The sequence below is a fragment of the Glycine soja genome, chromosome 19 (assembly GCF_004193775.1).
Source record: "Glycine soja cultivar W05 chromosome 19, ASM419377v2, whole genome shotgun sequence".
NCBI classification, from domain to species: domain Eukaryota; kingdom Viridiplantae; phylum Streptophyta; class Magnoliopsida; order Fabales; family Fabaceae; genus Glycine; species Glycine soja.
In genome coordinates, this window is record NC_041020.1 from 24,842,549 (window position 1) to 24,867,820 (window position 25,272).

Here is a 25,272-nt window from a genome sequence, read left to right on the forward strand (position 1 = left end):
CAGTAGCTTCCATTCTAGAGGAAGAAGCTCATTTTTCTGATTCTACATCATCTGACTCACCATCATCAAGGAAATCCGTGACATATTTACTAGAAGCTGTTATCATGGCTGATGAACACCAGCAAAGGGTTACCCTTGAGGACTACTCAAACAGTTCAGTACCGCAATTCTTTACCAGCATCGCACGTCCGGAAGTCCAAGCTCACAACATAAACTACCCTCATTCTTTAATTCATTTAATATAGGGGAACTTATTCCAAGGATTACTAAATGAGGGCCCCTATGCACATTTGGCAACATTCATTGAAATTTGTAATACTGTAAAGATTGCAGGCATGCCAGATGAAGCCATCAGACTCAACCTATTTTCATTTTCCTTGGCAGGAGAAGAAAAGAGGTGGCTCCATTAATTTAAGGGTAACAGTCTGAAGACCTGGGAAGAAGTTGTTGAGAAATTTATGAAGAAATACTTCCCCGAGTCAAAGACTGCAGAAGGGAAAGCTGCAATTTCATCATTTCATCAGTTCCTTAATGAACCCCTAAGTGAAGCATTGGAGAGGTTTAGAGGTTTGTTAAGAAAGACCCCCACCCATGGACTCTCTGACCCAACCCAACTTAACATATTCATAGATGGGCTGAGGCCGCAATCTAAGCAGTTGTTAGATGCTTCTGCAGGGGGAAAAATAAAACTAAAAACCCCTGAAGAAGCAACGGAGTTGATTAAAAACATGTCTGCCAGTGATCACACCATTCAACATGATAGAGTGCATCAACCCACTAAGAAGCGTTTACTGGAGTTATCATCATAAGATGCTATGTTGGCACAAAATAAGTTGTTGTCTAGGAAACTTGAGATCTTGATAGAAACCCTGAGTAAGTTGCCAACTAACTTGTCTAATGGTCAACCTTTACAGCCTTCTGTTTTGCAGGTTACAGGTTGTACCATATGTGGTGGTACTCATGAATCTGGTCTTTGCATTCCTTTTGAAGAGCAAATGCAAGAGGTTAGCTACATGGGGAATCAACAAAAACAAGGATACAATCAAGGTGGATTCTCAGGTTTCCAGCAGGGTCCTTACAATTAACAAGGACAGTGGAGATCACACCCTGGTAATCAATTTAACAAAGACTAGGGTGGACCTTCCAACAGGCCGCCTCAACAAGGGCCTAACATTTTTCAGAGGACAACCAAGCTGGAGGAGACTCTAACTCAATTCATGCAGGTGACCATGTCAAATCAAAAAAGCACTGAGTCAGCATTGAAGAACCTTGAGATCCAGGTGGGCCAACTAGCCAAAGAATTAGCTGAAAAGTCATCCAATAGCTTTGGGGCAAACAAATAAAAGAATCCCAAAGAGGAATGTAATGTTGTGATGACAAGAAACAAGAAGCATTTGGTAGTTGAGGATGAGGATAGGGTGGCACTGAGAAAAAGAAAGAGGAGGTAACTAATGTGACAAATCATGAGAGTGAAAAACCAATAATGGTTGAGGAGAAAGAAATAAACGACCAAGAAAAGAAAAAGAGGTAGAAAAATAAAAAGAAAATGAAGAAAAAGAAAAAGTTGAAAAAAAAATAAAGAAGGGAAAGAAAAGAGTATAAGTGAGAAAACAAGAGAGAAGAAGAAAGAAAAAGCTTCAAATGAGGATATGGAAGTACCATATCTTGTGGTACCTTCCAAGAAGGACAAAGACTGTCATCTAGCGAGATTCCTTGATATTTTCAGGAAACTGAAAATAACTATGCCTTTTGGGGAAGCTTTGCAACAAATGCCACTCTACTCGAAATTTCTAAAAGATATGTTGACAAGGAAAAACAGATACATCCACCAGGAGAATATTGTTGTGGAAGGCAACTGCAGTGCTGTAATACAGAAAATTCTTCCACCAAAACATAAAGACCCTGGAAGTGTTACTATTCCTTGCTCAATCGGTGAAGTCACTGTGGGAAAGTCTCTCATTGATTTGGGAGCCAGTATCAACCTAATGCCGCTCTCCATGTGTAGAAGGTTAGAAGAGTTGGAAATCATGCTCACGAGAATGACTTTACAACTTGCTAGCCGATCCATCACAAGACCTTATGGGGTAATTAAGGATGTTCTGATAAGTGTGAAACATATGGTCTTTCCAGCTGATTTTGTGGTCATGGATGTGGAGGAAGATTATGAGGTTCCAGTCATTTTGGGATGTCCCTTTATGTCAACTGCAAGTTGCATAATCGATATGGGAAGAAAGACACTAGAGATGGGTTTTGAAGATCAGAAGATCAATTTTGATCTTTTTGAAGAAAACAAGTTGGTGCCAGAGCATAATGTTTGCTTGCAGGTGATGGAGGTTGAAGAAGAAGTCTTGAAGGTGAGGACCAATATTTGATCACCCATTGAGGTAAAAACGTCAAGCTAATGATGTTAAAGAAGCGCTTCTTGGGAGGCAACCCAGTTTTAATTTCTGCTATTCTGTTTTTTTATGCATTGCATAACGTGGAACTTGCTTCATAATCATTACATTGGGGTATATCAGCTTGTTTTTGAATGATAGATATAAGGGTTTCAAATTCTTGAGAAAAGGACTAAAATAGAACTTAGAAATTTTTTCTGAAAATCAATCCTTTCGCTAAGCGCAAGCCTCTTGCTAAGAGCATCTTTTGTCATGCACTAAGCGAAGAGTCTCTAGCGCTTAGCGCTCAACCCTTGCATCTCAAGTTGATTTGGTCCGCTAAGCTGGCCAAGGCTGAGCTAAGCTCATTTCAATTCAATCGGAATTCAACTAAGCGATGCCCTACTGGCTAAGCGCATCGTATTCACTAGCTAAGGGCGAGACATCACCGCTAAGCCCATTTTGATGCGACCTAAATTGGGGTTCATTGAGCTAAGCGCTACTCATGCTTGCTAAGCCCAATTCCTTTCGGCCATAGCAGTGCTAAGTGGTCTATCATTCGCTAAGCGCCTGTCCCTCTGTATTCAAGATGCATTATATTAGCTAAACCGGCCCAGAGCCAGGCTTAGCAAGAGTTGCAGGTATTATGATCTGCAGAATTCGCTAAGCGCCCCTTTTGTGCACTAAGCCCAGCTTTATAAAAAAAATCAGATTTTGAATTTCAAACTTGGGCTAAGCATGCAGTTCCACTAAGCGAACCGTTTTGAGAAACCAAACGTCTCTCTGGCTCGCTTAGCACTGCGGTTCACTAAGCGAGAGGGTCCAAAATTGCTTGAGTAAGTGTAACATCAGTGTCGCAACCTACCCTTCGGCAGGAGGGCGACGCGTGACTTGCGGGATGCGTCTTCAAAGAAAGGAATACGCGCGGAGTCGCCACCAACTTTTGTTTGAGGGAAACATCGAAAAAACAGGAAAAGATGTGGTCTACGAACTTTAAATGAAAGGTTCAAGAGTTATATTTATGCACGGGGAAGGTATTAGCACCCTACACGTCCGTCACAAGGGACGACAACATTTAATCAAATGTGCAAATATGACTTCAATTTATGTTATTTTCCTTTTTTACGTTCTTATGTCTTTTTATGCCTTTTTATATTTTTATTTTTTGTGGTAGAAGAGGGTGTTTCCCTTGCTCCTACGTATTCCTCAATTGTGATAAGGAAATCAGACCTACGTAGTTCTTTGTGAACAAAGCGTTTGGTTAAGTTATTTTTTATCTTTTTTTGCAAGATGTGTTTTTATTGAATGAAAGGTCATTTAAGGCGTTGGACCATTAAACAATCTTTCGATTCTTTTGAAAAGAGAGAAAATATTAAGGCATTGGACCATTAATGATCTCTTTATTTTTGAAAGAGGCAATAAAGTTATGTGTTGATTTTAGGCTTTTTTAGAAATCTATGTTTAAACAATAAAGGTGGAAAATACCATTTTAAGGCATTGGACCTTAAAAATGGCTTTTTTAGGTGATGAAAAAAACTTGGCTTATGAATTGATTTTATCCTTAGTTTCACTTTGGTTATTAGTTGATTCGATTAAGAAAGGAAAATCCCAAAGAAAACGTCCGATTGATTTTTTTGATTATTTTACTAAAAGATATTTTTTATTATTATATTATTATTTTGCCTCTTTTTTGGTTTTAAACATGGTTACGACATGACCGAACAATCGGAATTCATTTTAACAGAAATTAAAGGATGTTACAATACGAATGATTGGTGGAAATTTATTTTATTTTTGATTAGGCGAGAAAATAACTTAAATAAATGACTAAGGCACGTCAAAAGGGGGTACGGAAAGTAAATGAAATGAAAATAAAAGCACACGAAACAAATGAGGACCATTAAGCGTACATAGAATGAATTGAAAAGTTCGATTTCGGGAACTTACCGGTTGAAGACCGAAGAATGATGAAGAACGAACAAAGAACAACGAAGAACGGTTGAAAATCTTCGCAAAATCACCCACGGAAACGTCACGGAAGTGTTACGGAAGCGCCTTGGCTTGGATTTCCTTCAGGGAAACAATTTTTCTCACTAATTTTAAGTGAATCTCAGATACTAGGAGGGTTGAACATTTTTGTTCTTCCCTCCTTCCTCTATTTATAGGAAAAGGAAGGACAAGCATGCCACCCAGCTCGCCCAGGCGAGCTAGGTTGCTTCCTCCAGAAGGCACCGCCTTCTGGAAAACTTCTTGGAAGGCCCAAATTGACCTGGTTGCTATTTGCACCCCCTTTTTACTAAATACACCCTCTTGCCTTTTTTTGCTGATTCTTTTTCCGTAAGGTTACGAAAACTTATGAATCACGTAATGATACTTGTTTTCCTTCCGTAATGTTACAGAACCTTACGGATTACGTAATCATCCCTTTTTTGCCTTCCGAAATGTTACGGAACTTTACGGATTGCGCACTAACACTTCCTTTTAATTTCCAGCATGTCACGGAACTTCACGGATTGTGCTACAATGCTTTCTTTTAACTTCCGGCATGTCTCGAAACTTCACGAATTGCCTAATGATGGGTGCCAAGCACCTCGAAGTGGTCAAACGAGGGTCACATCCCAACAATGGATGGTCCCCGGACGAAATTAGGGTATGACAGTTGCCCCTCTTTACTTGTCTTTTATTGGAGATAAAAGGGAAGTAAAGATAAGACACTAATTTCGTTCGAGCAAAACACCATTCGGCCAGTGAATCTCCCTATCAGTGGAACCTGCAAAAATTTGAAAATGATCAGTACCGACACATCATCCCGATACTGTCAAATTCGTTCCTCCTGGTTGACACCAGGCACAGAATGACCATAATTTGTCTCTGCGTGTCTTTGGACGCGATCCAGCCTGGGCGGCAAGGCACAAAATGACCATAATTTGTCTCTGTGTGCCACCGGACACGATCGCCTCTGGATGGCGAAAAGGTGTACGGAATGACCATAATTTGTCTTCGCCCACCTCTCGACTTACTGTCCCTGAATGACAAAGGGTGCAGAATGACCATAATTTGTCTCTACGCGTTTATCACTCGAGTTGCGAAATCTGAATGACAAAGGGCGTAGGATTTTGTCTCTGCGCATTTATCACTCGACTTGCGAAATCTGAATGACAAAGGGCGCAAAATTTGTCTCTGCGCGTTTATCACTCAACTTGCTGCTCTTGAATGACAAAGGGTGCAGGATTTGTCTCTGCGCATTTATCACTCGACTTGCGAAATCTGAATGACAAAGGGCGCAGAATTTGTCTCTGCGCGTTTATCACTCAACTTGCTGCTCTTGAATGACAAAGGGCGCAGAAGACGTTGTTAGTCACTGCGTGTTTATCACTCATCGAGCGTGCGAATGATCGTAATTGGTCTCCGCATGTCATCAGGCCCACCGCCTCTGGATGACAAAAGGCGCAGAAGACGACGTTAGTCTCTGCGTGCTATCATGCTTTGAGTCTTAGAGATAGCAAAAGAAAGTTTAAAAGTGCGGGACCAAATGGTTCCCACATGTCATCGGGCCTGCCGCCTCTGGATGACAAAAGGCGCAGAAGACGATGTTAGTCTCTGCGTGCTATCATGCTTTGAGTCTTAGAGATAGCAAAAGAAAGTTTAAAAGTGTGGGACCAAATGGTTCCCACATGTCATCGGGCCCGGCGCCTCTGGATGACAAAAGGCACAGAAGACGACGTTAGTCTCTGTGTGCTATCATGCTTTGAGTCTTAGAGATAGCAAAAGAAAGTTTAAAAGTGCGGGACCAAATGGTTCCTGCATGTCATCGGGCCTGCCGCCTCTGGATGACAAAAGGCGCAGAAGACGACGTTAGTCTCTGCGTGCTATCATGCTTTGAGTCTTAGAGATAGCAAAATAATTTTATACGGATAACCGCTTGGGTATTTCCGCCTGTCACATGACTCTAGGGTCAGTATGACAGAGATTGTGGGGCGGCCGACAAAAGCGAGGCTCTTGCTCTTACGTATCCTCAATGAGGAACTCAGACCTACGTAGTTCTGGATAACTTGTGAGACTAAAATTAGTCTCGTTGTTTTCTTCACTAAAATGCGAACATGCTTTAGTAAAGAGTCAAAACTTCCAACTAATTAGAGCAACATATGCTTTTCGGATGAAAAACAATGTGTATGCTGATGAAATCTTCTCATAACCATAAATGAGATTTTGGATGTTAGCATTTCATTTCTAAATGACCATTTAGAGGAAACACTGGGTTCAACAAAAATAGAAGAAAATCACTCAAAGTGTATCAATCTCACACAGGTAAGTGTTTCATCCTAATTCCGAACCATAGATATGTCATAACTTGATTTTGCAAATTATTTCCTATCAAATCAAAGATTACATGCGTGATCATGGATCAATAGGACTTTTTCCTGGGAATGGGGTTTTTTGGTGGGAAATTTGGCTGAGTGTTTTTGGCCTTTTCCTTTTCTATTTTTGTTTAGCGCGAGGCGAACAAGTCACCGAAGCACTGGACTTTGGTTGGCAATCAAAGGGAGAAGACCACTTTAGGTCGTGGTTTCCTTTCTTTTTTTCTTTGGTGACAATTTTGTATTGTTCAGATATTGTCTGGTCCAAAGACCTTTTTGCATGTTTTTTCTGTTTTCTTCCGATCTTTGATCGGCAATTTTCTTTCTTTTTTCGCTTTCTCCCACTCTTCGATTGGGAATTTCCTCTTTTTGTTTTCTCTCACTCTTTTTATTTCCTTTCTTCTTTTTTTTTGTTTTCTTTTGAGGGCAAGGATTGACATTCTCACCCTGGGTCAAGGTTAATGGTAAATTGGGATTTTGGCTTAAGGCTTGTAGCACGGCTGGACATGATATATGTCAGGGTTTGGTTTGGTTCAAGGATAAAAGGGGATGTCTCACATTATTTCCATGACACAAATGCAACAATGATGATTAGGAAATTTTATGCAAAACTAGTCATGCATGTACCTATGTGAACACTCAAGTGTCGAAAAATTTTGGGTCATGTGATGCTAGGGCTCAGTATTCATTTTCTCTATTTTAGTCAACCCAGTGTTTCCAAAACATGTTCTTTTATCAATTTGTGCATTCATCCGAGTCTATTTTGGGTGTTCGAAAAACTTTCACAGCATTTACCCTTCAGGTGTATACACATTTTTTTTCAAAAATTGGTTATGATCAGTGAATTCTTTCAAAGAAAAGTTGTAAGTTATCTCTTTTCACATGCATGTTGTTTTTTTGGCTAGACAACTTTTTATTTTTATTATTATTTTTTTTCTTCCTTCTTTTTCTTTTCTTACTTGCTCTCTTTTCCTTTTCCTCTTTTCCTTTTTTAAGTTATTTACCATTTGCTCATTTCCTCTCTCTTCTTTCTTTTTTCTCATTTTCTCTCTGAAAAGGTCGTGCAAACAAGGACGCACACTACCTACTCACGTCTAACCACAAGGTGAACGAAAAACGTACGAAAATGGTAAGTCGCAAAAACGGTGACGAAATAACTGAGGACCATAACGCCAAAAATTTCTAATAGAAACGAACAATAATAATAGTAATGTTAGTAACCATATGAACAAAAACAGAAAATAATAGTGTCAACAGCAATATAGACAATAACAGAAAACGTCAACAGCAAACTAATCAAAAAACAGTAATGTCAAAAAAGTGTGGTGACCTCGGTCACGTGGGTCCGCTTCCTCCCAAGAAACCAAGCAAGTCCGTCATCTTCTCGTCCATGCGGGCCTCCTCTGCATCGCCGGGAGCTCCTGCAGGTGCCTCCCCTGCCTGGGCCTCGGGCCAATCTCCGGGCCATGCGACCTCAGCCCTAAACTGATCTGGAGTAGGGCACGCAAAAGGAGCGAAACCCTGGCCCTGCTGACTGAGGATGTGCTGGTAGAGACACTCATGTATCTGCACCTACCCCCGGTGGTTGGCCGCCTGTTGGCGAACCAAGTGCTGTAGATACTGCACCATGCCTAATGACCCAGCGGGATCAGCCTGATGAGGTGGTGGCGGTGCGTCTGCGGCCTGCGGTGCATCACCCTGTGCCTGCCTAGGCGTGCAATACTTCTCAATGAAGGCCCAGGTGATCGGCGGTCGGATCACCTTACTAGGTGTGACGGGAACCTCGAATGACTGGCAGAGGCTCGTGATCAATGCTGGAAACCCAGGGCCCTGTTAGACTTATTCGGGTCTAGAGGGTGCCTCGTGGGTGGCATACCTGCAAATAAATAGATGGTGTCAGCAATCAACTGAGCCACATGGACGTTCATCCGTGTCAGGATGGCATACACCAACTGACACTTCGGCAGAGGAAGGTCGGAGTTATGATCACTAGGCACGACATTGCTAAGTAGCAATGTCATCCACATCTGTGTCAAGGTGGTCATGCTGGTGCGTATGATCTGCACCCGCCTCCCGGCAGCGGTCCGGGCGAAATCCAACCCCAGTGTGCATAATAGCTAGGCAATGGCCTCCTCGTCGAACCCATCGGCCATGTTCTTCCTCTAACTAAACTCGCACTCCTGACCTTCCTCCAACACTAGCGGGTCACCCAGGAACTGGCTGAGGGCATCTACGTCAAAGGGAATCCACTGACCCCTCACCCATGACCGCATGTCCCGCACTCCCTCTTTTGTGGGCCAAGCATTAGCATAAAACTCCAGGACTATATCTGGGTCAAACTTAGCCATAGGAGTGACCAGCGACGTCCAATGTCGGCGAGCTATCTCTTCCTGAAAATATGTGTACTCATCGTCCCTGAGCTGGACACGTCTCTCTATGTGGAATGACCATCCTTTGATGGCCTCGAAATGCTGCTGGTGCTTGGCACTCCTAAAATGGTGGCTATCAAACTCGGGGGTGACACTGGTCCCTTTAGTCGCGGCGTCCCTCCTAGATCTCTTCGCAGAAAGCTTCTTCGGTGCCATTTCCTGCGAGGACAAACATTTGGAAAGTTAATTTATAAGGAAATGCTATTTTAAAGCAAGAATGGCATGCTAATCTTTTCGATTTAGAACAAACTTGTGCACACATTTCCTTAAAGAAGAACATTTACCAACGTGCACACGCGCTAAGTATCCTGCTATTTATATCAATATACAAGGATATTCAAAACATTCTAGTTACCACACATATTTTTTTTAATAGAATTCATATATGCATGCTCAAGGTATTGTGCCAAAATTACAGATGTCCATTTTCAAAGTATTTTGCTATCAAAAATTACCTACACACATTTGAAGTATTTTATTAACATACAAAAAAAAAATTTGTTGTTTCATTCACATTTATTTATACATATATGCACATTGGAGCCCATCTCATGTCATGCACACACTTGCATTCATTTGAAAAGGAATTTGCATGCCATCTATCTACACTTGAGAAGCAATTCCACATCATATATTCATTTTGGGAAGCATTCTTGTGCCACATTCAAACATGTGTACATTTATAAAGCGCTTGACCTCCTATTCAACATATACACATTTTATTTGAAGGGTCTTGTCTCTAGCTACCTATCATATATATATATATATATATATATATATATATATATATATATATATATATATATATATATATATATATATATATATATGTACATGGTGAATAACATCTTTACACAAACTAGGCAAACATCATGATGCAGCCCCAAAAATCAGCCGCTGGCCTAAAAGGAAATCCCTATCACAATGCCCTCATTTTTATGCTTTCTTGTATTGAAATCAAAAGCTCGGGTTCCTAGGCCTAGAATCGCATTCAGGCACTCCTTTTAACCTCTACATGTTGTCCCTATACATATAAAACAGCCCTACAATCCAAAGTTCACAAAACCATGCCCAAATGTCATTGAGGCATTTCACCGAGCACTAGGTGGGCGCATGTTTTGGCATGAATAACAAGGGAATGGGGGCAATGTGGCATGCCCCATTGCTTCAGAATGCACCATAGGCCTAGGGCCATCCCTTACAACCCCCTAACTCAAACCAATCAAGCATGAAACAAAGCCAAAATTGCTCCATAGATTTGGGCATATTCACACAATTTAGAGCACCAAAAGAAGACCAAGATACATCAATGGAAAGCTAGAAAGCTCAAGAATGATATACTTACTTGATGGAGTGAGTAACAACACTAAGAATGGAAGCAAAAGCGCAAAAATGGTGACCTAGGGGTGAAAAACCCGTAATTCCCGTGGTGTTGCCATTTTTTGAGTGAGGGGGAAGAATTTTGGATGGAGAAAAACTCCCCCTCCCTCGTTTTTTATATTTTCAGGTGCAGGGGTGCTCACCCAGGCGAGCTAACCTGTACTTTTTTTTTGGAAGAAATAAGTACGGCTTCCCACGGGTCGGCGTTCGCTTACTCAAACCCCCTTAGGGTAGATTAGGCATCCAATATTTACTTTAAAGACATAACAATAATAATTACTGGGGATTTAAAGGATACTAGGATGTCTCCTAGCGGCGCTTTCTGTTTGTCCAGAGCTGGGCAAGGGACGACGATCAATCGGTCGTGACCCTAGCCTCTACTTGCGTCCGTCCCTAAGTACCTGAAAGTAGGAAATGACATTGCGCGGCAAACTGTGGCCGTCTTACCGTTTTACCTTGGTTGGTTTCTGCCTTCAGCTTCGTCCCGGCATTTGACCACTGCCTAAGACGATTCTGCCCCTGTTATCACAAAATGTGCATGCATATGCGTATGCATGAGTGTTTTCAAATGACAATCTTTTTAGCGAAAGCTGGTTAGTTTCAGTTTTAATTAAGCGCTTGGGGCATCCCATGGACTGAGCAAAAAGGCTCAGGTTATCACAACCGCACATGGTTTAAAGCACACAAAGTGAGGATTGAAGTCTCAAACTCATATTCTCTTCTTTTAAAAGACTGTGACGAGAAATATACAGTAGACGGGAATCCCTGGGGGAAACCAAGAAGAACACGTAAGTATAAAAGAACATGCAGCGACATCCTCAATTGCCCCAGATTCTAAGCGTAGTATCGCTTGACAACATCAGAGTTTACGGGTAAAGGTAGCTTTTCGCCATCCATGTTGGTAAGCACCAAGGCCCCTCCGGAAAAAGCCCTTTTCACAACGAAAGGTCCTTCGTAGTTTGGGGCCCACTTCCCTCGATTATCTTTAACAACGTGGGACATCTTTTTCAGCACAAGGTCCCCCTCATGGAACTTGCGCAAGCGCACCTTCTTGTCGAATGCATTCTTCATTCTTTGTTGATGCAGGCGCCCACGGCTCATGGCCGTCAAGCGCTTACCTTCAATAAAGTTGAGTTTGTCGTAGGGTGTTTGAGCCCACTCTGATTCTTCTAAGCCTGATTATGGTAGTATCCTCAGGGAAGGGATCTCTACTTTAAATGGGTGTACCGCTTCCGTTCCATAAACCAAGGAATATGGTGTTGCCCCAGTAGAAGTTCGTACAGAAGTTTGGTATCCATGCAAGGCAAAAGGCAACATCTCATGCAAATCTTTGTATGACACTGTCATCTTCTGAATAATTTTCTTAATATTCTTGTTGGCTACTTCCACGGCTCCGTTCATCTTTGGTCGGTAGGGTGTGGAATTATGATGCTGGATTTTGAAGTCCGCGTACATCTCCTGCATTATCTTGTTATTCAGATTGGTGCCATTGTTAGTAATGATCTTCCTAGGGAGTCCGTACCGACAAATCAGCTCCCTCTTTATGAATCTGACCACTACACTCCTCGTGACATTGGTGTAGGAAGCCGCTTCGACCCATTTGGTGAAATAATCTATTGCCACGAGAATGAAGCGATGACCGTTCGAAGCCTTGGGTTCGATGGCCACTATGACGTCTATCCCCCACATGGAAAAAGGCCAAGGGGCGGATATGACATTCAGGGGATGTGGCGGAGCATTGACATTATCTGCGAACGCTTGACATTTATGGCATTTCCTTACATGGATGCAGCAATCACTTTCCATGGTGAGCCAGTAATAACCTGCACTCAGAATCTTCCTGGCCATAGCATGCCCATTGGCGTGCGTTCCAAAAAAACCCTCGTGGACTTCCTCGATCATGTGGTTCGCCTCTTTGGCATCCACACATTGTAGGAGAGTCATGTCATGGTTTCTTTTATATAGTATGCTCCCGCTCATGAAGAAGCCGGCCGCCAATCTCCTCAATGTGCTTTTATCATTGTCGGAAGCCTCCGGTGGGTACTCTTTGCTTTCAACATATCGCTTGATATTGAAATACCAAGGCTTACCGTCTCGTTCCTCTTCTACCTGAAAACAATGAGCGGGTTTGCCACGACACCAGAACTCAATGTATGGTAGATACCCGTGCAGTGTTAGCTGGAACATGGATGCCAAAGTAGCAAGCGCATCCTCCATTTGATTTTCCTCCCGGGGAATGTGATGGAAGGAGATCTCATCAGAGGAATCAGCCAACTCCTTGATATAGGCTTTGTAGGGTATCAGCTTGGGGTCTCTAGTTTCCCATTCCCCTCCCCGTACACTTTGAGCAGTATGACATTAGAGTCAATAGCCGCCTGGACGGCCAGGGCACACGCTTCATACTCGGCCATATTGTTGGTGCAGTCAAATCCTAACCTGGCCGTGAAAGGTATACATTGATTGTCTAGAGAGACCAATACTGCTCCAATGCCATGGCCTAGAACGTTTGACGCTCCGTCAAACCATACGGTGCATTTTTCCCGGTCCTCGTCTAGTTTCTCCTCAAACAAGGCCATGATGTCCTCATCCGGGAATTCGAGATGCATGGGCTGATAGTCGTTGAGAGGCTGCTGAGCCAAATAATCTACTAAGGCGCTTCCCTTTATCGCCTTCTGGGTGACGTAAACTATATCAAACTCGGATAGCAAGACTTGCCACCGGGCAATCCATCCTGTGAGAGCAGGCTTTTCAAAGATGTACTTAACCGGTTCCATCTTGGATATCAACCAGGTGGTATGGCTCGCATATATTGTCTTGGACGGTGGGACGCCAAGACTAAAGCACAACACGTTCTTTCGAGCAGGGAGTAATTCAGTTCACAGGCCGTTAACTTCTTACTCAAGTAGTAGACATCGCGCTCTCTCTTCCCGGACTCGTCATGTTGCCCCAACATACACCCCATCAACTCGTCCAAAATCATCCTATACAAGATGAGAGGCCTTCCGGGTACCGGTGGCATAAGCACAGGAAGGTTCATGAGACACTGTTTGATCCTTCAAAACGCCTCTTGACAACCCTCGTTCCAGCGAACGGATTGGTTTTTGCGTAAAAGTTTGAACAACGGCTCACAAATAGCAGTGAGCTGTGATATGAATCTGGTAATATAATTCAAATGTCCCAGGAAACCTCGTACTTGCCTCTCGGTACGGGGTTCTGGCATCTCAAGGATGGCCTTCACCTTTTCAGGGTCCACCTCTATCCCTTTCTGGCTTACGATGAAACCTAGCAATTTCCCTTATTTGACCTCGAAAGTGCACTTTGCGGGGTTTAACCTCAATTGATACTACCTAAGCCTTTCGAACAACTTCCGCAGGTTGACAAGGTGTTCCTCCTCGGTCTTAGATTTGGCAATTATGTCGTCCACATAGACCTCGATCTCTTGAAGCATCATATCGAGGAACAAAGCTACCATAGCACGTTGATAAGTTGCCCTGGCATTATTGAGTCCAAAGGACATTACCTTGTAACAGAACGTTCCCCACAAGGTGACGAAGGTAGTCTTTTCCATATCCTCCGGCGCCATTTTTATTTGATTGTAACCGGAGAACCCATCCATGAAGGAAAATAAAGCGAAATTGGCTGTATTATCCACGAGGATATCGATGTGCGGCAAAGGAAAATTGTCTTTGGGACTGGCTTGATTCAAGTCCCGATAATCCACACACATTCGCACCTTCCCATCTTTCTTAGGGACCGGCACAATGTTGGCAACCCATTATGGGTACCGAGCAACAGCTAAAAAACCAGCATCAAATTGTTTCTTTACCTCTTCTTTTATTTTCAAGGATGTCTCGGGCTTCATCCTCCTCAGTTTTTGTTTTACCGGGGAACACTCGGGATTTAGAGGTAATTGGTGTTGTACAATGTCAGAACTCAAACCGGGCATATCTTGGTACGACCAAGCAAAGATGTCTTGGTAGTTTTTAGCAGGGCTGTCAATTCTTCACGGATGGGTGTGGTCATACCCGTGCCTATCTTTACTTCTTTTATCCCACTGCTGGTTCCTAAGTCCACTGGTTCCATCTCTTCTTGATGAGGCCCCATCTCTTGGTCCTCATGGGTGACTATCTTTTCCAACTCCGGGGGAAGTCCCACATCCTCGTCCTCTTCATCCTCCGTTTGATTCGTTTCTTGCTCAAAATCGATGGTTGGGTCCCAGGTATTAGTACCTTCGAGGGACTCGTCGTCGGATTTGGCATTTTAAACGTAAAGAAATAAACATGCAAATGGATGAGAATGGGTAGAGACATAGGAACAGATGCAGAAAGATCTCTGTATTATAAATTCAGGAACAAAAGACATAAAGCCTTAACAAAAAGGAACTCTAAAGCCTAGGCCCAACTGTAGAGTTTAAAAGCCACAAATGGTTACATTATGCTTGTTGCGTAAATGTCCGGGTGCTCTGTAGATGCAATTGCCTTTGGTGTTTTGATGATGATCATGATGATATGATGCAATTGATGCAAATGGGCTTTTCAAGATTAAATTCAAGACAATACTTCAAGATTACAAGTCACAACATCAAGATGATCACTAGTATATTAGGAAGGGAATTCCTAATTGAATTAGCTAAAGGTTTGGCCAAGTAATTTTAATTAAAAAGTGTTTTTCAAAGGATTTACTCTTTGGTAATCGATTACCAGAGGATGTAATCAATTACCAGTGGCCAAATATGTTTTACAACAGCTACTAAAATTTGAATTTAAATTTTAGACTGTGTAATCGATTACACAATTTTGGTAATCGATTACCAGCAGTTAATAAACGTTTTAATTCAAATTTTAAAAGCTGTAATCGATTACACAATTCCTGTAATCGATTACCATACAAGATTTTCAAAAAAATCTTTCTAAGAGTCACAACTTCTCAAAGGGCTTTTTCATGACCACCAATGGTCTATATATATGTGACTTATAACACGAATTTGCTCAGAGTTTTTGAGAACAAAAGTGTTTATCCTCTCAAAGAGCAAAATCATTTTATCCTCTTAAGAATTCCTTGGCCAATTCAATTGCAATTCATTAAGGAATTATTTGAGTGCTCAACCTGTAAAATCTATCTCTTTCTAGAGAGATTCATTCTTCTTCTTCTTTTAATTCTCTAAGGGATTAAGAGACCGAGGGTCTCTTGTTGTAAAGAAATTCTAGACACAAAGGAAGGATTGTCCTTGTGTGTTTAGAACTTGTAAAAGGATTTTACAAGATAGTGGAACTCTCAAGCGGGTTGCTTGGGGACTGGACGTAGGCACAAGGGTGTGGCCGAACCAGTATAAATCTGAGTTTGCACTTTCTCTTCTCTTAAACTCCTTTGTTTATTATTGCTTTATATTCATATTCAAATTGTTTTTATTTGAATTAATATTTAAGAAGTTCATTGTTAAGGGAATTTATAACTTGAATAGAAAGTGAAATAGATTTTTAATTGGGGAAGTAGTTTGGAATATCTTAATTCAACCCCCCTTCTTAAGATATCTGAGGCCACTTGTCTAACAAGTGGTATCAGAGCTTCATTCTTGTATAAAGTTTAGAAGCTTCAAGAAAAAGATGGCCTCAGCAAACTCCTTATTTCCAGAAGGGAATTCTATCAATAGACCTCCAATCTTTAATGGAGAGGGTTACCATTACTGGAAAACCCGAATGCAAATTTTTATTGAGGCAATAGACCTAAATATTTGGGAAGCCATAGAAATAGGGCCTTATATACCCACCACAGTAGAAAGAATTACAATAGATGGCAGTTCATCAAGTGAAAGTATAACTATAGAAAAACTTAGAGATAGATGGTCTGAAGAGGATAGAAAACGAGTACAATACAATTTAAAAGCCAAAAACATAATAACATCTGCCCTGGGAATGGATGAATATTTCAGTGTTTCGAATTGTAAGAGTGCTAAGGAAATGTGGGACACTCTTCGATTAACACATGAAGGAACTACAGATGTTAAAAGATCTAGGATAAATGCACTAACTCATGAGTATGAATTATTTAGAATGAATGCAAATGAAAATATTCAAAGCATGCAAAAGAGATTTACACATATAGTAAATCATCTAGCAGCCTTAGGAAAAGAATTTCAAAATGAGGATCTCATAAACAAGGTGTTAAGATGTTTAAGTAGAGAATGGCAACCGAAAGTAACGGCCATTACTGAATCAAGAGATTTGTCTAACATGTCCCTTGCCACTTTATTTGGAAAGTTGCAGGAACACGAGATGGAATTATTGAGATTACACCAACATGAAGAAAATGACAAGAAAAAGAAAGGAATTGCTCTTAAAGCATCATCCTCAATTCAAGAAGAAAGTGATCAGGAAAATGATCCAGATGATGATGATGATCTAAGTCTTTTTGTAAAAAGATTCAACAAGTTTCTTAAAGTAAGAGGAATTCAGAGGCGACCCAATTTTAAATCAAAGAGAAGGACAGAAACTTCATCCTCTACTTTAAAATGCTTTGAATGTAATCAACCTGGGCGTCTGAGGGTTGATTGTCCCATCTTCAAGAAAAAGATGGAGAAATCTGAAAAGAAAAATCTTAGTGAAAAGAAACTGAAGAAAGCATACATCACATGGGATGAAAATTATATGGAATCTTCTGAAGATTCAGAAAATGAAGAAATAAATCTCTGCCTTATGGCTAAAAGTTACGAAAGTGATGAAGAGGTGTCTTTGAGGAAGAGGTGGTACATAGATAGCGGATGCTCAAAACATATGACTGGAGATGCATCAAATTTTACACATATCTCTCCAAAGAAAAGCGGGCATGTAACATATGGTGACAACAACAAAGTTAGAATCCTTGGAGTTGGTAAAATAGGTACAAATTCTTCAAACTCCATTGAAAATGTTCTACTTGTTGAAGGCCTTAAGCACAGCCTGCTCAACGTTAGTCAATTATGCGACAAAGGCTATCTAGTATCATTTGATTCTCAAAAATGTCTTATAGAACATAAGCATGACATTAATATAAAGCATGTAGGACATAGAGTCAATAATGTTTACATGATAGAATTAAGCATAAAACTAGAAAACAATCATTGCTTTCTTAGCAAAGATGATGATCCATGGTTATGGCATAAAAGAATTGCTCACATAAACATGGATCACTTAAATAAATTAATTTCAAAAGATTTAGTAGTTGGTTTGCCTAAATCGAAATTTGAAAAAGATAAACTATGTGATGCATGTCAAAAGGGCAAACAAACAAGGGTCTCATTCAAACCTAAAAATGTTGTTTCAACCACTCAACCCTTACAGTTATTGCATATGGATTTATTTGGTCCATCTAGAACCATGAGTTTTGGAGGAAATTACTATGCCCTAGTTATAGTTGATGATTTCTCTAGATATACTTGGACATTATTTATTACACATAAAAGTGATGCATTCCAATCATTTAGAAAACTTGCTAAAGTCATACAAAACAAGAAAAATCTTAAGATTGCATCCATTAGAAGTGATCATGGGGGTGAGTTTGAAAACAAAGATTTTGACTTGTTCTGTGATGAACATGGTATTGAACACAATTTTTCTGCACCTAGAACCCCTCAACAAAATGGAGTTGTTGAGAGGAAAAATAGGTCATTGGAAGAAATTGCTAGAACTTTATTAAATGATACTTCTCTTCCAGAGTATTTTTGGGCTGAAGCGGTCAATACTGCATGTTACATCATGAATAGGGCCTTAATAAGACCCATTTTAAAGAAAACCCCATATGAGTTATATAATGGTAGAAAACCTAATATTTCTCATCTACATGTTTTTGGTTGCAAATGCTTTGTGCTCAATAATGGTAAAGATAATCTAGGAAAATTTGATGCAAAATCTGATGAAGGCATTTTTCTTGGATATTCATTACAAAGCAAAGCATATAGGGTTTATAATAAAAGAACTATGAATATCGAGGAATCCATTCATGTTACCTTTGATGAATCTAATGCTATCTTGTCAAGAAAGAATATGCTAGATGATATTGCAGATTCTTTAGAACATATGAATATTGATGAACAAGATTCAAAAGGAAATGATAAAGGAAACAATGAAGATCCTCCAGTAGAAGTCAAATCCAATGATGAACTTCCAAGAGAATGGAAAGCTTCAAGAGATCATCCCCTCGATAACATCATTGGTGATATCTCAAAAGGGGTAACAACTAGACATTCTCTTAAAGACTTATGCAATAATATGGATTTTGTATCTATGATTGAACCTAAAAATATAAAAGAAGCCATAATAGATGATAACTGGATCATTGCCATGCAAGAAGAATTGAACCAATTTGAAAGAAACAATGTGTGGAAATTAGTAGAAAAACCTGAAAATTATCCTGTCATAGGAACAAAATGGGTTTTTAGAAATAAATTAGATGAACATGGTATAATTATTAGAAATAAAGCCAGGTTAGTAGCAAAAGGGTATAATCAAGAAGAAGGTATAGACTATGAAGAAACATATGCTCCTGTTGCAAGATTAGAAGCCATTAGAATGCTCTTGGCATATGCATCCATAATGGATTTTAAACTTTATCAAATGGATGTTAAGAGTGCTTTTCTAAATGGATTAATTCAAGAAGAGGTATATGTTGAACAACCCCCTGGTTTTGAAATTCCGGATAAACCAAATCATGTTTATAAATTACAAAAGGCTCTTTATGGTTTGAAACAAGCCCCTAGGGCGTGGTATGAACGCTTAAGCAATTTTCTTCTAGAAAAAGAATTCTCTAGAGGTAAAGTGGATACCACATTGTTCATAAAGAGAAAGCATAATGATATTTTGTTGGTTCAAATATATGTTGATGATATAATTTTTGGATCCACTAATGATTCATTGTGCAAGGAGTTTTCCCTTGATATGCAAAGTGAATTTGAAATGTCAATGATGGGAGAACTAAAGTACTTTCTGGGATTACAAATCAAGCAAACTCAAGAAGATATATTCATCAATCAATCCAAGTACTGCAAGGAATTGATCAAAAGATTTGGGATGGATAGTGCAAAACACATGTCTACACCGATGAGCACTAGTTGTTACTTAGATAAAGATGAATCTGGTCAATCTATAGACATAAAACAATATCGAGGTATAATCGGATCTCTTCTTTATTTATCTGCTAGTAGACCTGATATTATATTTAGTGTATGCATGTGTGCTAGGTTTCAATCCAACCCCAAACAATCACATTTAAGTGCAGTAAAGAGAATCATGAGATATCTATTAGGAACAATCAATTTAGGATTATGGTATCCTAAGAATTCAACATGTAACTTAATAGGATATTTTGATTCTGATTTTGCCGGATCTAAAACTGATAGAAAAAGCACAAGTGGAACTTGTCAATTGATTGGATCGGCTCTTGTCTCATGGCATAGTAAGAAACAAAACAGTGTTGCTTTATCTACTGCTGAAGCGGAGTATATCTCTGCCGGTAGTTGTTGTGCACAAATTTTATGGATGAAGCAACAATTATCTGACTATGGCATCATTCTTGATCGCATACCTATTAAGTGTGATAATACTAGTGCCATAAATCTATCCAAAAACCCAGTTCAACACTCTAGAACTAAACATATAGAGATTAGACACCATTTTCTTAGAGATCATGTCCTAAAAGGAGATTGTGTATTAGAGTTTGTTGATACTAAGAATCAACTTGCTGATATTTTCACAAAACCTCTCCCCAAGGAAGTATTCTTCTCTATTAGAAGAGAATTAGGCCTCTTAGATGTTAGAGATTTAGAAAAATAAGGATTGATTGATTAATTTACTCTTATGATTGATTGTTTATAGATTATTTTGTTTGATCTTGATTGAATTCTTGTTATTATGATAGAATTTATGATTTCTTGTGTATGTAATGATTGAATGATTGAATTAAGTGCATTAGTAGTGATAATTAATCATATTGGATGTGTTTTACAATAAACATAGATATTCTCTTAAGAAACTAGCCTAGGATAGGCTCTGGTAATCGATTACCATCCAGTGTAATCAATTACACATGAACAGGCAGCCTGTAATCGATTACAACATCCTGTAATCGATTACCAGTAGGCTTATTGGTCCTGTAATCGATTACCAATCCCTGTAATCGATTACAATTCGTCCTCGTCTATAAATATTCACAAAATCAGAGCTGCTGCGCAGCCACAGCCTCCTCTCACGTCTCCTCCATACCTAAAACTTCAAATCTTCGAATCTCACTCAATTCTTCACCAAATCACGTCCCGTAAAGCCCAATCTTCCTCTTTTTCACTCCTCTTTCACTTCCACCGATTAAAATCCACTAAAACTTCCTCAAATGGCAGAGCCATCGAAGAAGAGAAAGGGATCATCCTCCACCACTGCTGCTGCTGCCCATCGCCGCCACGGACCATTTGAAGCATCCACAGCACCTACTCATCCATCTTTATCATCTCCAAGATCATCAACATTGTTTTCTTCCGATGATCAGCATCTACGGTACCTTTCTCAGTGATCGAGGTCGTACCCGAATCAAATAAACATGAAAATGCAGTAACTAGGAAGTGATCCTAGGTCGTTTCCCAACGAGCAGTGACAAACCAAATGTTCATAATATACTTGCAGTAACAGTAACAGTAACGATTGGGGGGGTTTGTTTGTTTTGTGATTAAAGAGCAGAACAAGTAAACTGGAATGCGAAACTACTAATATTAAAAACGGGTTGTTTCCTCTGATTCAGAAGCCATTCTCTTATCCTGGGTTATGAAGAATTCGTCCCTAACAGTCAACCACTTAATCCAACCCTATTTCAATTTACTAAGCGAAAATCAACTTAGGGTTTTCAATACGTGATTAGGCACCACATACACCAGTTAGCCCTTCGTCCATTAAGCATGAACGCAAGTTAGGCTCAGAGGCAATTAATCGAACACGAAGAGTACACTGATTAATATTCACGAATTTGGGATACTGGTGAAGGGAGAACTACCAGGAAACCACATTACAAGCGAAACCTCAAAGAGAGTTGGGCTTCGTCCTCAAAAGGAAACAACACCAGAAAATCTAGCCTTCCATGGATTCAAACAGAAAACGCAATTGAAACATGAAGCAGAAACGTAAATGAACGGAAACGTAAATGAACAGAAACGTAAACGAACAGAAATGTAAAATGGAACAGAAACGTAAATGAGAGTAGAAGAAGAAGCAAGAACGAAATTGTAATTAGAAGCAAAAAACGTAAAATTGCATTACGAACTCAGAAGCATCAAAACAGAAAAACGAAAACCCTAAAACAAAGCTCTGAATAATGAATAGCATAACAGAATAGAATGCCCTGCACGAATCCCAAGGCAGCTATTTAAAAAGAGTCACTCAAAGTCACTGGGCCCTATTACAATACGCTGGCCCAAAACGAAATAAACACTGAACAACATAAAATAAAATTGCAAAATTTCCTAATTAGAAATTAACTAAGGTAAGCGCTGCTTTATTTGCCCTCTTCAAGTCCACAACCAAAATCCGGATTAAGCCCAATGTTTCATTAATTCCTGAAATTAGATTAAAAACATCAAATTAGCTAAATGAGCCCAAATAATAAATCTGCCTAATTAATTGACAATTAAGACCAATCAATAATTAAAATGGTGCAAAAAGGGTTTAGAAAATAGAAGAAAATGATGGCACATCAAAACCCCCCATACTTAGCCTTTTGCACTCCTGGGCAAAATGAAACAAAGAACAAAATACAAGGATATCAAAGGGAGACAAACAAAAACATTCACATATTTCTCAATGAACATCAAGGAATGAAAGGAATGAGTAACATCTAACATAAGGAGATCCAAAAAGTCAAGACATTCATGAAAATCATCCAAGCAACCCAATCATGGCAAAATAGTTAATCAGCTCAAGGATGAAAAGTGATAAAGCCTCACAAGATATACACTCTATCTCTCAAGTGTCTAGGCTACTATTTACCCTCAAAGCACCCATGAAAGCAAACACCACATAAACTTGGCAAGATTCTAAAATTGACAATCAACCCATAAACACAAGCACATGAGGATCAAAAGCTCTTTTAAGGTTGTAATGGGGCCAAGGACAAGGTATGGAGAAATATGGAATAAGTGGCTAAATCCCAAAGGAATAGAGGAGCAAAGGGGAATAAGTGCATATTAAGAAAAAAAATAAGAAAATAAAAAGAAGTAAAGATAAAAATTAAACATGAAGAGTAGAACCAAGAGTTTCATCATTCTTGTGCCATTTAAGATCTTATTCACTCAACTTTATTGCTTTTCTTTTTCTTTTTTCGAAATTTTTTTTTTTTGATTTTTTTTTTTTACTCTTTAGCCTTTGAGAAACAACATTTCATTCAGCATGTCCAACATTTAACCAATATACAATGTACATCAAGTATGGCCCAAAATACATCATGAAGCATAGCCAACAAAACAAGTTGTCCAATGAAACAAAAACCCCCCACACTTAATCCCAAAACAATTCCAAAGCTCCAAAATTCCTTAAGGATATGGTAATATCATGGTTTTTCACTTAAGGCTTGTAGTGAGCTTCAAAACAAGGAAAGGGAAACAAGGCTCAAAAGGGCTATCAAAGGAATTAATTCAAGGTAAGTCCATTTGGCTAGAAGCTTATAAGAACAAAATTGCCTTAATCATTTCCAAATATGCATGTGAATTAGGACGCATCAACAAGAATCAAGCCAAGGCTATTGTGCAAGCAATCAATGGGGCAAAACACACCAAATGATTATAATGATGGATGGATCAAATTCTCACAAAGGTAAAATCATCACTTTCAAATTGAGCTTTCAAAACTACCATGACATGTAGAGAAGAATCAAGGATTTCAAGTCACAAAATGTCAAGAACTTTTATTTTCAAAACAATTACCCATTTCTTGAACATATCCTATGATTCAAAGAAAAACATGCAAAGTCGTACGTGTACACGAAATTGACCCAAAATATTAAACTGAAAATCCGACGAAACTAACAACATTAACAAATTAACACAACTAACAAATTAACAAAACCAACAAAACTAGCAAAACCAAAGAACACTCCCCCCCCCCCCCCATACTTAAACAACACATTGTCCTCAATGTAGCACAATTAAAAGATTAAAAACAATTAAATCATCAAAGAGAATCGGACAAGTGTAATAAAAGCAAAGAAGGAGATAGGAAAAGAAAAACTCCCTAAGTCATGGTGGAGGAAGAGTAGGGTGGAGTAAGGAAGTCTCTTCCACCACTACGTCCACTAAAGAAGGGTTCGTGAGGAATGGCTTAAGTCGATGTCCGTTGACCTTGAAGCTCTTGTTTGTGGAGTCGCTTTTGATCTCAACTGTACCATAAGGAAAAACATTAGTAACAACAAAAGGACCAATCCACTTAGACCTCAACTTACCACTCATGAGTCCAAGCCTTGAATTATACAATAACACTTTTTGCCCAACCACGAAGTCTTTTTTAACTATCATGCTATCATGGAACTTCTTGGTCTTTTCTTTGTAGAACTTGGCATTCTCATAGGCTTCTAGGCGGATTTCATCTAACTCACTCAGTTGCAACTTCCTTTCCTCGCCAGCTTGATCCATAGAGAAGTTGCAAGTCTTCACTGCCCAGTATGCTTTGTGCTCAATTTCCACTAGAAGATGACATGCCTTTCCAAAGACAACCCGATAAGGAGACATTCCTATGGGTGCTTTGTAGGCAGTCCGATGTGCCCAGAGAGCATCATCAAGCCTGGTACTCCAATCTTTCCTGCTTGGCTACACAATCTTCTCTAGAATTCTTTTGATTTCCCTGTTAGAAATTTCTGCCTGTCCATTAGTCTGGGGGTGGTATGGTGTGGATACCCTGTGTACCACCCCGTACTTTTTAAGCAGGGCATGCATTGTCCTGTTGCAAAAATGGGTTCCTTGATCACTAACAATTGCTTTAGGTACTCCAAACTTGCAAAACAGATTAGACCTGACAAAGTCTGCGACAACTTTAGCATCATTAGTTCTAGTGGGCTTGGCTTCCACCCATTTTGAAACATAATCAACTGCAAGGAGAATGTAAACATAACCAAAAGAGACAGGAAAAGGACCCATGAAATCTATACCCCAAACATCAAACACCTCACAGAATAGCATAGGTTGCTGAGGCATTTGTTGTCGCCATGTAAGTGTATTTCCTGCTCTCTCACACTGCTCACAAGTGCTGCAGATCTTCCACGCATCTTTAAAGATGGTGGGCCAATAAAAACCACAATCAAGCACTTTGCGAGCTGTCCTTTGAACACCCAGATGACCTCCCGATGCGGAAGAATGACAGAACTGCAGGACTGAGTCAATCTCATGATCTGGAATGCATCGTCTAATGACCTGATCACTGCACAATTTCCACAAGTAGGGGTCATCCCAGATAAAATGCTTAGCATCACTTTTAATTTTATCTTTTTGGGCCTTAGATGCTAAGGGAGGAAAAACAGAGGCAACTAAATAATTGACAATGTTAGCAAACCAGGGAGTAGAAAGAGAGTCAGAAATACTATACAATATATACAAATGATCATCCAGGAAATCATCCCGAATAGGTGAATCTGCATCAGATACACGTTCGATCCGACTCAAATGATCAGCAACTAGATTTTGTGCTCCGCTCCTATCTCGGATCTCCAAGTCAAACTCTTGGAGCCACAGCATCC

The 25,272-nt window shown here is 39.8% G+C and overlaps 1 protein-coding gene across 1 annotated transcript; it reads left to right on the top strand.

Annotated features, from left to right (window-relative positions):
- Positions 1-1,649: 1,649 nt before the first annotated feature.
- LOC114398658 lies at positions 1,650-2,372 on the top strand. The gene has a single exon (XM_028360833.1). The coding sequence runs from the start codon at positions 1,650-1,652 to the stop codon at positions 2,370-2,372; it is 723 nt and encodes a 240-aa protein (XP_028216634.1).
- Positions 2,373-25,272: the final 22,900 nt, after the last annotated feature.

What these genes read in the sequence shown, in the direction of transcription:
- LOC114398658 (XM_028360833.1), top strand. Translation starts at nt 1,650, where the DNA reads ATGGAAGTACCATATCTTGTGGTACCTTCCAAGAAGGACAAAGACTGT.